Source organism: Wyeomyia smithii, chromosome 2, assembly GCF_029784165.1.
Source record: "Wyeomyia smithii strain HCP4-BCI-WySm-NY-G18 chromosome 2, ASM2978416v1, whole genome shotgun sequence".
NCBI classification, from domain to species: Eukaryota; Metazoa; Arthropoda; class Insecta; order Diptera; family Culicidae; genus Wyeomyia; species Wyeomyia smithii.
Window position 1 is genome coordinate 91533475 of NC_073695.1, and position 15096 is coordinate 91548570.

Sequence of the window (15096 nt, forward strand, 5' to 3'; positions counted from 1 at the left end):
GCGCAACTGTTCGGCTTCAAAACTGTATGTGCGCAACAACACTGAACATCCCAACACGCAGATACCGCAACTATCGAGATGCATTCGAATGTAAACAAAACCAGCATTGCACTCCCATACGTCATATACCGACGTCTACCTGGCTGGAAGCATGAGTTCCAGCATGAAGCCACTCAGCGAGCCTACAAATACAACTGCACAACGCTCTAGCGCTAGCGAGCAAGCATCGATCAAACTACGGCAACGGCAGCACGTCCTGAAGATCAAAACAAAACAACACAGCGAAAAAACTTACCTGTCCAGTTTGGATCTTTTGCTCTTTACCACGATTCTCACCTTAAGTCACCTGCACAGCCACAAACGAATTCAATTCGTGAGCAACCTTTACAGCGGTAAGACGTGCGTAGTGATCGCGATCCGGCCGAGTTTCGCCAGCTTTTTACTTTTCCCAGAGGGAGCCAAAAGAAAGGAGAAAAAAAAACTCATTTGTCATCCGCAGTTTGCCGTTGGCTCGAAATGAGATGTGCGAAGGTGAAGTGGCTTTCTTCGGCTCAACAGCTATTGTAGTGTTTTGCTGTCGTTCCGCTTACATTTGGAATGTGATCGTAAACTCGTGCTAGCCTAGATTCGTTTCGGATTAACTGCGCTGCATCCGGAACGAGAGCAGTGGGAATTTTCGGGTTTCTCGCCTAGTTTCGTGCTAATCACTTATCGCGATTATACGTAATTTGAAATTTATAAGTTGGGTTTGAAGAAATATTTGTGCAAATTATCGTTATAAATCGATTGGGAAATAAATAGTTAATCGAAGTGAGCAACAAAGTGAAGAGTAGATTGTGCAATCAAACGAGCTTTTCGTTGTGTCCAAGAACTAGTGTTAGTGTTGGTGAGGTGTCCCTGCAGCGTTCAGATGGCTGACTGCTGAAGAAAATGTTCGACAAATAATCGCCCAAGAGGGGTCAGTCTGGGTTAAACAGCACGATTTTTTTTCGCGCAGTTAGTGATCACTCGAATTGTGTGAAAGTATCTCCTCATTGAGTGTATTAGTCAAATACCATCCGTTTGACGAAACCAGAGGTTTCTCCACAACCTAGCAAACAAACTAGGATACAAAAAACACATCATCGGAACCTGGAGATATCCGCCTCGCGATGACGAGAGCTGAGCAGAAACCGAAGGCGAGGATGCGGCTCCAGCAACTGGTTTTTGCATCGGTGGCTATACTGCTGTTTGTAGCAGAACCGGTTCGGAGTCAAACCATCAACCGAACGCCGCATTTCATTCCAGGCTCGGGAGATATGTCTAGATTTAGGCTACCGGAAAACACACCGGTCGGCAGTGTCGTCTACCAACTAAGAGGTATGTTCTACGCATAAATTTACTTTTGATTTCATGCATTTGCCTCGTTGCGGTTGGATTGATCCAGAATTGGCTTCACACCTGTCTTACCGGCATGTCTAGTTTCGGTTGTACTCTTTCGCAACACTCTGCTCCAACAATGAGCATCATCAGTGTTAGACTCATTCATGGTTTGTTTCCTTTGGTCGAGCTCCGGTTTTTCAACTTCTGCTTCCCACTTGTTTGGTACCTAGTGCTTTATATTGGTGCCCCTGGTATATTTTTTTTGTCTTAAATTTCTGCTTAACACAATTCTCATCGCCGAACAGCTCGACCAGAGTGCACTTCTGTAGCTGCACGGTCTGTTGGATGTTCAGCCTTCGGAAAAGAATTGTAGTAGCTTTGCTAGAAAACTGACGAAGGCGTATGCTCAATTAATGCATTGCAGTATTACGGGGCCAACTTCTAACAGACTTTCTACAAAAAAGCCAATATCCTTTCTATAAGAAACACTGCCGCTCAACAGTTTAAAAAAAATCTGTCAATGGTGCTTCCACTCTGGAGCTAGTAGGAACTAATTTTCTTCATCCACTTCTAAAAAAAGTATGCTTCGTAGGTACATAAGTTTCTTTAAAACGATCTTTGTTTCTAACACTTTAGGATGATTTTCTCTTCTAAAATGCTATATGATAACGAACCATCATTAAAAATACAGTTTGTATTATCAGTGTATTTTCTCTTATTTATTACTGTTGAACTTTTTCTACTCCTTCTTTGTTCAGAACTGTTGCATGAATCTGCAGCAAAACGTCGGTAATAAAAATATACATATAAATATACTTATTTCACATCTTCTTTCTTTTCTTGCAAAGTACCGACGCTCACGTTCGACTTTTCTATCATTTTTTTTTATTATAATTATTATAATCATTAGCCCTTCAATGCGCAATGTTGTTTCAAAACAACATTGCGAATAACATTTCAAATCAGTTTTTTTTAAGAAATAAAATTCGTATAAACAGCCATCAAGGTTTTAAAAAAGAAATCAAAGCCTAGATAACTGCTCCAATCTATTATATTTGTAGAAAAAATTAAAATACATTCATTTTGAAACATGGGTCAGCATTCGTGAAACGGATCACCAAAAATCGCGATGTCTAATTTTTTCAAATAAGTATTAAAAACTTCAAGAGTTTCACTCGGGAAGTTGATTTTCCAATTTTTATTGAATTTGAGTAAATTTACAAGTTGTTATTGTCATTTGAAATTTGGGTCAAAATTGTTTTAAATAGACATAGCTTTAAAAAAATATTGCATCGAATTTGATGAAATGTTCACAGCAGATGCATCCTGAGTTGTAGTTTACGAAAATATTTTTTTGAAGAAAAAAATATTTTTTCAATAGTAACTATTTAAAACAATATGTTGAAAATCTATGTTCTGGGGCACTGAAAAATCTGAAAAAAATCACAAGTCTTTTTGACGAAATTTCGAAACTGACCTGAAAATTTCGCGGTGGTGATAGTTTTTTATCAAAAGATGTGGGCCTTCAAAGTTGGTGCCGCAACGCATTTTTCAAGCGAGAAATGCTCCTAAACAAAGTTTTCTTCAGTTCTCATACCAAAAAGTGAACCATAATGGCTAAAAGTAATAGCACGGGCGATCTTAACCCGCTGATGCGTTCTGTACCGTTGTCCCCTAACTAAATTTTGCATTATTTTTTTAGTAAAATGTATAGGTAGGCTTGCGAGTTGTAAGGGGCATAAAATATACTGTCTTCATCGTTAAGTTCGGTAACAGACTAAGCATATTTTGACTATTTTGCGACTAAAAATCATTTCTAATTAACTAATTTTTAAACCTAACAGAATTTTTGCATATAACTGCAACTGGGATTGTCAATAGTAGTACTGTTCACTCGCTTCTCGCTTGAAAATGCGCTTGGCACCAACTTTAAAGGCCCATATCTTTTGATCAAAAAATATCACCACCGCGAAATTTTCAGGGCAGTTTCGAAATTTCGTCAAAAATACTTGTGATTTTTTTTTCAGATTTTTCAGTGCCCCAGAACATAGATTTTCAACATATTGTTTTAGATAGTTACTATTGAAAAAATATTTTTTTCTTCAAAAAAAAATATTTTCGTAAACTACAACTCAGGATGCATCTGCTGTGAACATTTCATCAAATTCGATGCAAAATTTTTTTAAAGCTATGTCTATTTAAAAACAATTTTGACCTAAATTTCAAATGACAATAACAACTTGTAAATTTACTCAAATTCATTAAAAATTGGCAAATCAACTTCCCGAGTGAAACTCTTGAAGTTTTTAATACTTATTTGAAAAAAATAGACAACGCGATTTTTAGTGATCCGTTTCACAAATTCTGACCCACATTATTCCCAATATTTACTGAAACAACGCTGCGCATTTAAGGGTTAGAATGCTTAAATGGCATTCTTCATGAAAATAAAATTTGTTCTATGTTTCCGCGTTCCTTTCAATCTTGGCACGAGATTATTTTTATTGATACTTGACAAATAGTATGTATGAAAACATGCCAAAACTAGCAAAACATAGTTATCTAATTTATGTTAAAAATTCGCTTTATCCAGGTATTATTAAATTGAATTATTATTTTGTTGCTCCATGAGAGTTTGTACTGTTTGCTCCGATCCATTTTTCAATGTTTTGTTCTTCTCGGTTCTAAGATCATAACATATTCACTTTTTTTATAAGTTATCCTTTTTTGCATTTCTTTATATGTATATATTTTTGAATAATTTTTGTTGGTTTTATATGTTCGACAAGAATTCCGTACGCTATCAATATTTTATTTCGTTTAAATCCCAATAATATAGACAGCATATTAACAACTTTTCGCTCTAAAAAGTATATTCTCACAGACAATTATCACAAACAATTATCGTTCTTTCACAATTCCAATTTTTTTTTTCAATATGAAGTGAAGAGTTTGCATTACTGTTTATTAGGATGCCGAATAAATGTATGGGAAAATTTTAACCTTCTAATTTTGTTTAACAGTGAGGCTCAAAAGTTTCTTCGAATATCGGGAAGTCGTACCTCAAAGCAGTGAAAGTGCTACTTTTGGATGGAAATAAGGAGAGGTAATTTATGGAGTTTTCGATATCTTGGATACCGAAAATTTCATGCTTTTTTTCCGTCGGTCTAAAAAACAAAAATGTCCGCCCAAATTCAGATTGCAAAGTTGCATTCTGTTGCTAGATTGATTTTATTGAACATATTCTGCCTCAACCTAACTTACTGAAACCCCAGAGAGAAACAGTTACCTTTTCCGATTCTCTCCCTGTCCTTTTCTAGCTTTTCAATTCTTGGTTTTATACTGCCGTTCCAAACATAGTTGCACCATGTTGCGGCATGTTAGCCATAGTAACCATGACAGGCAAATTTCATCGCTACTCGTTTTTATTGCCTACTTAATTCGCTGCATGAGGTCGTTGTTGTTTTTCCCACATGAAATAAGGTGTCTAGTATCAAAACTTTATTCCGATGAAGGAATGTCGGGAAAGTATACCATTTCAGATTATGCAAAGGAAGGTTGCATCGAATGTCTGTCTGTGAGAATGGAATTTTGTGGCTATAGCTACTTGTGTACGATTGAGCTGAAATTTTGCAGTGTGACTTTTTTCGAAAACACGAAACTTTTGAAACCTACCGCTAAACGAAATCCAAAAATTGTTTTCCATAAGCATTCTACTGTTTATGTCATGCGAAAAACAACAATTCGAATGTTGTTCTCGAATTGACCATTGCTTGAACTACGCAAAAGTTTATGTAAACAAAAGGTGCATTGCACGGTAAGCGGTACCGCTAATGATAGCAGGAAAACACTTGATCTTTTATGTTGTTCTCTCCTATTCTCTCCCGCACTCATATTCCTACAACAACGCAACGCTTATTGAGTGATGTGAGCGCGCTAAACTATTGTTTTGCTACCTTATTGTCATTGATTTGAATATTCTTCGGGGTTCTATATGTGATTCCTTTCGGCTACCGTCATCGAATCACTTTTTGACGTAGAACTACGTTTTTTCTTTAGCCTACCACATAGGGATGTAAATAGGAAAACTATTAACGAAAAGGGGACGAAATATGTCCCTTTTTAAAATGCTTATAAATCGGTTTGCTTTCAACCGATTTCCTTCATTTTTGCAGCAATTGTTTGGAAAATTATACACGCATCCACCCAAATGTAGAAAATTGTTGATTGATTATGCAAACTATTGTACTATTGATAATAGTCAAGCCTTGTCAAAATGAAAAAATTCGACCTCTGATTGGTTGTTATATGATTGCTTCCCAAGCACGGTCGACAGAATCATATACCTTGCAATTGAAAACATGCTATTTGGCCTATATAAGAGCCTGTTTCAGCCGAAGCCGCTCATAATAGTTCTGGACAGCGATAAATTGTCAACAGCAGTCGTCCTTCCTTAGCAGCAGCACTAGCCCTGTGGTTGGTCACCACGTCTCAGGAGCAGCGCGGTTCTCCTCAGCTTGTGTTGCCAGACTGCCATTATTCTCCCGTGTTAGGGCAGCATGAAGATCGTCATCACCAAATCCAATTTTGAACAGCAAAATGCCTTTTTTCAAGGCAAATAAACAAGTCATTGAAAGTTAATAATTTTTGACAACGTAAGCAAGCATTCTGTGCGGATTCTAGCGATTTTGAATAACAAACTGCCCTGTTGGAACGCATTCACAAAGGCAGTTAATTCGAATATGCAGTACTGATATAAAGTCGATTCTATCAATCAGCATGAACAGAACTGCGTCGTCTCTCAACTGCTCAGTTGCAACATGATGCAACACGCGACAGCGACAAACGAAATCGCTTGCTTGATATTACAAGCCGTAATACGATAGGGGTAATATCGTTGCGTGTGTGAGAGCACCATCGGTGTTTACTAGCTGGATACAAAAATCAAACGCGAATTGTGGAATAATTCGTCTAAAGAACATTAGAGAATGTGACAACTGAACTGAAAGGCGTGGCCTATTACGTAGCACCCTTCGGCTATAAAAGAGTGTTTCTGGGAAAACTAGCTACATTCATTAGTCGGAAGGTGAGCTGGATGGACCGTCCACAACGTTGACAGCAGTAGAAGCAGATACAGCACTCAGAAGTAACAGCGCGTTGCGCCTGTGGCTGTCTTCAAATTAAATAAATCACTTGCGTTGTGGTTGGTCACCATGTCTCAGTAGCAGCGCGGTTCTTCTCAGCGTGCCTCACCAGACTGCCATTATTCCCCCACTGTTGGGGCAGCATAAATAAAGATCGTCATCACCAAATCCAATTTGAACAGCAAAAGCCTTTTGACGTAGAACTACGTTTTACTTTACTATCCCCACACAGGGATGCAAACTGAAAAACTGGGACGAAATTTGTCTCTTTTCAAATGCTTATAGGTCGGTTGGTTTTCAACCGATTTTCTTCATTCTTGCAGCAATCGATTGGAAAATTATACACGCATCTGCCCAAATGCAGAAAAATGTTGTTTGAATCTACGAACTATTGCACTATTGAAAATTGTCAAGCCTTGTTGAAATAGAAGTAACGTCCTCTGATTGGTCGCTTGCTTGCTGTGTGTGTATGATATGGTATGATGTATGTATGATATGTTGTGATGTATATATGATGTGTGTATGGTATGATGATATGGTATGATGTGTGTGTATGATATGGTATCATGTGTGTATGTGTGTATGATATGGTATGATGTGTGTATGGTATAATGATATGGTATGATGTGTGTGTGTCTATGATATGGTATGATTTGTGTGTGTGCTGTGTATGGTTTTTAGCTCGGCACGTTCTGCTAACTGCTGAATCCGGTTCACGGAATTCACAACCCTTCATTAGTAGACATTATAACTCATTACCCCAGTAAAAATATTGGTTTTATCAAAATTTTATAGCGCTCAATACAGCCAAAAAAGCGCTATGAAACTTTGATAAAACCAGTTGTGTTACTAGGGTAATGAAACACTCCATGCATTTGTTAATAGTGTACGTAGTTCTACATCATTTATGCGGTCGTGTCTTGGATACAACCTCCTACTTTTTCTTTCTTTCTTGTCTGGTGTTCATCGCGTCATTTCGAATGAAATTGATGACTGTCTCAGTTGACATAAATACTGACGCATCCTATGACAGTTTCCTTTCCTTCAGCGTGTCGTTTAGAATTAGCACCGCATCATGCCATTTGATGATAGGTTTCTCACACCGCAAGACTTAGTTGGAACATCAATGGTATCCAATAAATACGTCACGCAAGTTCCGATCAATATTTTGGAGATTTTTTCTTTGCTGCTGATCACTGGCGCCCCGTAGCCACTTCGTGTTATGTAACTGGTGTTGGCGTCCTCCGTTTCATATCGCCACGATTTTCTTTTCTCCCTCTTTCCTCTATATGCATGTAGTAGTGTATGGAAGCCACCTGTCTTCGTCAGCACACATTGTCATGTTCAATTGAAAATCGTCAGGTGAGAGTGACGCTGTTTATCTTCACTTTCCGTTGAAAATTATTTCTTTTCTATTCAAGCCCTTCAGCTGCCAATATCAAAGCAAGAGAATTCGAGTAGTTTTCATTTGACTCACAAAGTGCTCGAAAATCAAATGTGTTTTTTAATTGAAAATGACCAGTCACGTCGTCACTATAACCTGATAATTGTCAATTTAAAATGACAAACTTGCTCTGATGCTTTTTCTAAAGCTACCCCTCTTCTCAATATTCTCAAAATTCACATTTTGTTATGCAAAGAGGGAAATCATTTTTGCCTTTCTTCGAAAGGTATAGCAATCACTGGCAAAACCGAAGGTATCAAAGTGCTCCAAAGGGCCGAATGGCATATATCGCTCGACTAATTTCGACGTGCTGAGCATTTTCTGTATGTGTGTGTGGTTGTGTATGTATGTGCAACTTTTCAATCTCACTCGGGCTGCCTCATACCACCCTATTAAATTGTATTGTAATTGGACAATAACTTCGTCGTTAATGTATCAAAAGTGCCCACTTTTAATTGTAAAGAGTAAAGTCGCGCAAAACCGGAAATTTGCAAAAATTTTGAGGACCATTTCAATGAAACTTTGCACACGACTTAGCACACTGAGCATTTTCACAGATGGAGGAACCAAAGAACCAAAACTGACCAGGAGGACGCCCAACGAAACTTCTCTAGGCAATTATAAGTAGCGATAAAGCAGCAATCGTGTAAATGGAAAGGTAATATTACATTACACACCAACACGGATAAATAATAAGCATGCCACTTATCAATAGCGATATTGCTAATAATAGAAGTGCGGAATACAGCAGATACCCGCAGACATTTCATAATAGATCAACGATTCTGGTTGAAGTGAGCAAGTCTATACAGGAAAAAATGGAGTAAAAGATTCCTATTTCCAATTTAGGGGTACTAGGGGTAAGACTGGGTTTCATGAGTGAAACTTAAACTTTTATTCATTTGAAAAGATTAAAATAGTTTTAAGCTGCTCTACAATTCGTTGCCTGTGTTTTTAGCAATCACCGGAATTCGATCTGAAGTAATATTAAGTGACACTCTAATAGATATACTTTCATTGTAAAAATGGGTGTTTTTGGGGTAAGACCGTGAACCAGATTGTTTGTATGTTACAGACACATAATTTTCATCTATAACATACGCTTTGCTACTGAATAAATAAATAAATCATCTTAAAACCATGAACTCAAGATCTTCTATGATTTGCAGACAAATTCAAGTAAATTGACGGTACCATATGCTGAACCAAGTCATAAAACAGACCGTATTTCCGGTGGTATATGAAATATTTTCAACTTGGTGGATTCATATTGGTTCAATTATTTCGAGTAAATTCATGGACCTGGTTTCAGCCGCAGTAGTTGACAAAAGTCTTTGACGTCAGTTCAAAAACTTAAATGTTTCCCGTTAGAAAAAAAACAATTTGGAAGCACAGACAGTCTTCTTCTCTTGTTAAAGGCAATCTGGGCAACGATTCTGGGAAGCAATATTTGCCATCAAATCTTACTAAATAATGATTTTCCTTAGGGGGCCGCTTACCCTACTTTTAAATGCTTCCCGATCAGTCAAGAATATCAGGATTATAACGAATCTCGATATTTTGTTACGAACTTTTTGTATCAACTTGTGTTCTAAACCTGGTCTCGTAAATAGTTAAAATATCAAAATTACTTTCTGATTAATACAAATTATAACAAGTTTTGTAAGGTTTTTGGCAGAAAAAAATCAGAACTAGTTTGAATGTACAATATTTTGTTAATTGATAACAAATTTTGCTATAAATATGTTTTTAAAAAACACACACACTATCTTCACTGTATTTTGTTGTTACGGTTTATAGTTAAATAACTGCAAAAAATAATAATTCATTGTGGTTGAGCTAGTTTCTATTTTATCTTTGGCATACAACTTGCTTTTGCCGCAAATATAAAGAAACTGCTTCAGCTATTTTAATACTATCATCGTGAAATAAACCAAAATTTAGATAACCCTAAAGTCGTCTACATTGAGACTATCAAAGTGATATAGGCTACAAATCATCCGCTGTAGAGTAAATTACTATTTTCACATTCCATAACCTCATTCAACCAACAACACTCTTGTCAGCGTGAGAGAATCACAAAAACGGACTCTAAATGACCGCAGATTCCACTACCACTCCGCAAAGTCGCGGGACAATTTTACAGGATTCAGCGTTGTGTGGGTGACAGGTATATTGATGTGAATCATTACCGGCAGCGAACGTCGAAAGCCAAACCGTGCGGCATCGGATGCGATCGAATCTTATGTACCGGATTCCCAAATTCGGTCACCCATTGTCCGATAAGGGGAAACCCACTTGTAGCAAATATCACATCGTCAGTAGAAACCTTTTTTCACAATTTCTTCTAGACGTGGAAAAGCAGTGATAGGAGACACTCCAATATGGTGTGCTCGGACCAGACACAATCACAAAAAAAAAAACAAGTAGACACCAGCAACGCATCAATAAATAGAAAAATTTTACAAGGGTGTATTTAAAACAATTTCAGCCATTCTAGCTAATAAACCGTCATTACAACAGCGCGACGCGCGAAGTGTAAAAATCTTGATTTGACGGAACAGTAATTTTCTGATTTAAGCCGTTAACGCTAATGTTTCCCAACACTAACTATTAGCCCATTCGTTAGTTTGAAGCTGAGCCATGAATCTCGTTCCTCCATATGCCGCTACAGATGATGAGTAAAGATTGCACTAGGTATGTTCGTTTGCTTTACTCACAACGTCGTTCATATACAGTCTTGTTCCACACTGAACATAAACTTGATTGTTCAAAGACAAAATCGAAGAGAGGAGAGCTAACCTGCGATCTATTGGTGCGTGTCCCACATCTTGAGGGCCTTGAGGGGTTGCGGACATTTCAATTCATTCGATGTTTACCTTTTCGTGGTTATTGCCCAAGACCACCGAAAGACTAGAGCATTTTGCAATTGATGTGCTCCGTTTAGCATGAAATCTTTTCATTACATCATTAGTAGGTACACCACCATTAAATAGTGAGCTTTTCTTCATGCTGTGTGTGTTGCTGTGTTTATTGATGCTAAGATTATTCTAAGCGGTGATTTTATTACTATTCATTAGGTGACAGTTGCGTATACTCACAAACTCATGCCGAGGTGGTCACCAAAAACCGCATGAGCCATGATGGTGAGAACTTGACGGTAAAAACACAATAAATAACATTTTTTTCTGAACTTAAAAGTTTGTCATGTCTGAAGCGTTTAAGGTCACGCACACATGATTCGTACTAATAATATCCCAAAAAACATGGTCTTATTTACAATTCATCACGTCGTAAATTCAAATAAGTTATGAAACGTTTCTATCAGTTGTTGAATATTGCACAACATTCCAATGAAAGTTTAACAATCGTGTCCATTAGAAAAGCGCGCATCGTACCGCTTTCAAAACTGTTCGTGGTATAAAAAAGAATCTGCCTTGTTATGTTGAGCTGTTTTAAAATTGGTTCACAAACAAGCAGTTTACCTAATAGAAATTTAAACGAGTTGTGCGCTAAACATTACTATACAAAATTTTAACATTGCAGTAAAAGTAAGAAAAATCTTTCCACACATAAGTAGAACAATTTTTGAGTTTGTTCTTTAAACGTACGTTATCTTACCATATAATATAAAATAAAATATGAATTATGTTAATCCAAAGAAACAAATCGCTTCGAAGCAAGCTAACGTAAAATCTCCGAACGAAGGACCAGTTTGGCAGCAGTTTGCTTTAATTTTCAATTACATTTACATGGTGTAAAATGCACCATTACGAGTTTGTCCAAGCTTTTACTCACCAACGCTATACTTAAATATATGAACTTTTTCTCTCTAATAGCAAATTAATAACAACCAGTATTTTAATTGTTTTAAGTTTTAAATTCAACCTTAGTACGAATTTTCATAGTTACAAAACAAGTTACTTGCAAAAATATTCTAATACCCTTACGTCATCCACTGTTCTGGTTTTAAGATATTAGCACACATCATTCCACCTTCCAAGTCACACCCCAATTCCGCAATTATTGATTTGACACGGTTCGTTACAAATAATCACAATTATTGGCTGCAAGCTGAATCTGTTTACAACTATTAGGCTATATAATGAAAGTCCATACAAAGAAACTGAAACGTACAATTCGTTTTCAACTAAAGTGATCAATCCAGCTGTGATAATCGGCCGGAAAAGCACGCGTTCGGTAGCAAACTCGCGATCATCAGTAAAATACATTTCAACTTTCCTTATGCAAGATATTGTGTAAATCCATACGCGCAAACTCAACTCATCAGTACTGTGAGAAACCGGTGTTTGATTCCAATTTTTCCACCGAAAAATAAACACAACAACATCGATCAAAGTAATTTCGAACGCTTCGAACATCGAATGCAATCGACGCTCCCAACGAAAATTGTTGTCTTTCCTATACCAAAACGCTGCATCACTATTCAATTTCCCGAAAATCTCAGAGAAAACAAAACTACTTTGCATAGTGCTTAACTGTCTGCTCTCTCTCCAATCGGTGGAATTCGGGTCTGCCGTCTGCACCGTTCAAGCCCTCAATGCAAACGATTGGATGCCAAGTGAAAGCGACGAACCTTGACTGTGTTAGGCAGCATCCGCGAGTATAATGGAAACTGTTTTTGTACACCCCGTTGTTTGGAACATGTTTTCATGACGGCTGCTGCCGCCTGTATTTGACAATAAAATTATCGATTACGATTAAAAAGGCCAAATATCAAACGATTTTATGTGGACGAGTTCAATGACCATTTGCAGTTGTACTTTCGTTTGGGGTGGTATCGGCGTCTATAATAACAAACCGCAATCGCTAGTGATATCAACTTCCACTCGTGCTTCTTTGGTGGACAATTTTACCGATTTTTCATTTCGCACGGTGAACACCACAATCGAGTTTTTTATTCAGTCTTTATCTTCTATTTTCACCGCATAGTTATCAGACAAGATATCTGACCGTGAAAGTGAATTTTATCCATATATGATGGACTATGAAAGTTTCTTCCGTTTATTGGATGTTTTGTAGTTATTTTTAAACTCTATGTTGAATTATTTAATTGAATTTGACTCGCGGTCATAACGTAGACTACTAGACATATCTTTTCAAAAATGTTTCAAAACTATACGTGTGAGCTGCCACGCACTGGGCGACCAGATGATTATCGCAATCTGTCTGTAGTTTTCTAATAGGAAAAACAACTGTATGCGCACATTACGTAAGTAATGGGTATGTCTCTGCGACGATTGACGATCGGGATTGAAGTGAAGAACTAGTCTAACTCTGGGTTTATCAAGTCAAAACTGCATTGCAGATTTGAAGCGAGTTATCCGCTAGAGTTACACATTACTTAAAACCAGAACTGACAACACCTTTTTATTTGTCAAGCAAAGGAATACTATTTCAGTGCAAATTACATAATAGTACCACAAGACTAACGTTTGTTCACAAAGATAACTCTCCCAGTTTCAAACAAGGTCTTGTGAGCGTGAGCGCCTTAATCACTACTCAAAATATGCTAGTGTGAAGCAGGTGGAGCACCACCAGTATTGACCATTTTTGAACGATATACTTCACTGTTGATACCGAAAAAGTTGCTATCTGAAAAGGAAAATTGGAGTGGAAACAATATAAAATCATTAAACTCAGTGTCACATGCCGTTGTTGTTTCATAACTATTGCTTATGAAATTTTATTTACAAGAATATATGAAACATATAAAATAAGAGCTATACACATCTACATAATTTCAGCTGGAATTAAGAAAGAGTATAGATTTCAGCGTATGTTGGCTTTGAAAAATAACCACCGAGCTCACTTAGCCCGATTTATGTATGAATCATGAAGCATGAACTAAATGATGTGACAGGTACATTTCACTAGTAAATCGAATTATTCTGAGTTTTGACTCATTTTCTTTACATGTTTACATACTTTCCATATATTTTGGAGTGGTTGCGTCATATTGTAATAAGTCATTATTCTCGCTTCCTTGGAGGAGCATTAAATTCAACTTTGCAATAATTTGTTCAATAACAGATTAGCCATTAAGGAAATTCTATACAGTGGAATTTCGATTTTAACACGGCCATAAAAACACTTTCCGGTAAATCGAGGAAAAAAAAGAGTTTAGTATTTTTTGTTGCATAGCAGTGAAATCTAACGAAAAACACTGAAATTTATCATTTTATAAAGTCCACAGCTTCGTTAAATTCACGGGAGGATTTTTTTTTTTGACCGTGATAAAATCGAAATTCCACTGAACTACAAAAATAAAAGAAAATAACGAGACCGTATGCATTCAGATGATTGTATATAGTTCCAAAGGTTTATCTTAAACATGCCGTTACAGCTCATAATAAAAAAAATCAAGCTCATTAACAATTATTCAAAGTTCGTGAAAATTTTTTTGAATTAGCGCGGTATCGCGTAAAAAAACCGCGCTAATTAAAAAATCCGCGTTAATTCAAAAATCCGCGTAAAAAACCGCGTAAAAAATCGCGTAAAAAAAACCGCGCTAATTAAAAAATCCGCGTTAAAAAACGCGTTAATTCAAAAATCCGCGTAAAAAATCGCGTTAATTCAAAAATCCGCGTAAAAAAACCTCGTAAAAAAACCGCGTATAAAAAAACCGCGTAAAAAAACCCGACTGTATCCGTAAAACTCGAGAACCAATCAAGCAAATGGAACCAAAATTGGCAGTTGCATGTTTTAAATAGCAAGAATTTCTATGATCGTAATAGACCCCTGCTCGCTTTAAAAAAGAGGGCTCTCATACAAACGAAAAACAAATATCTGTTTAGCTCGAGAAGTGATCAAGCACATGGAACCAAATTTAGCGTGTAGTGTTAAACGCAGGCCCGGATTTGGGGAGAGGGGGGCAAATGCCCCGGGCCTGCCGATTCAAGGGGCCTTCCTTTTTTTGCTCGCCACCTCTCATCACCTTCCAGAACGATACCTTTAAATGTTTTACGAAAAAAGGGCCTCACAAACAAATTTGCCCCGGCCCCCCAGCGCCTAAATCCGGGCCTAAGACGGGAGCAACATTTTTTTTGTAGTAGATCTACACCCCTCCTTTTTCTAGGAAGGAGGACTATCATACAAATGAAACACAAATTTCTACATAATTCG

General features: G+C 37.2%; 1 protein-coding gene across 1 annotated transcript in view; it reads left to right on the forward strand.

Annotated features, from left to right (window-relative positions):
• The first annotated feature begins 383 nt into the window (after positions 1-383).
• The window catches only part of LOC129724502 (cadherin-23), a 46723-nt gene continuing 32010 nt past the window's right edge, over positions 384-15096 (forward strand). The window contains exon 1 of the mRNA XM_055679456.1: positions 384-1359. Coding sequence (XP_055535431.1) covers positions 1152-1359 — 208 coding nt within the window. The 5' untranslated portion in view covers positions 384-1151. The remainder of the gene's footprint in view (positions 1360-15096) is intronic.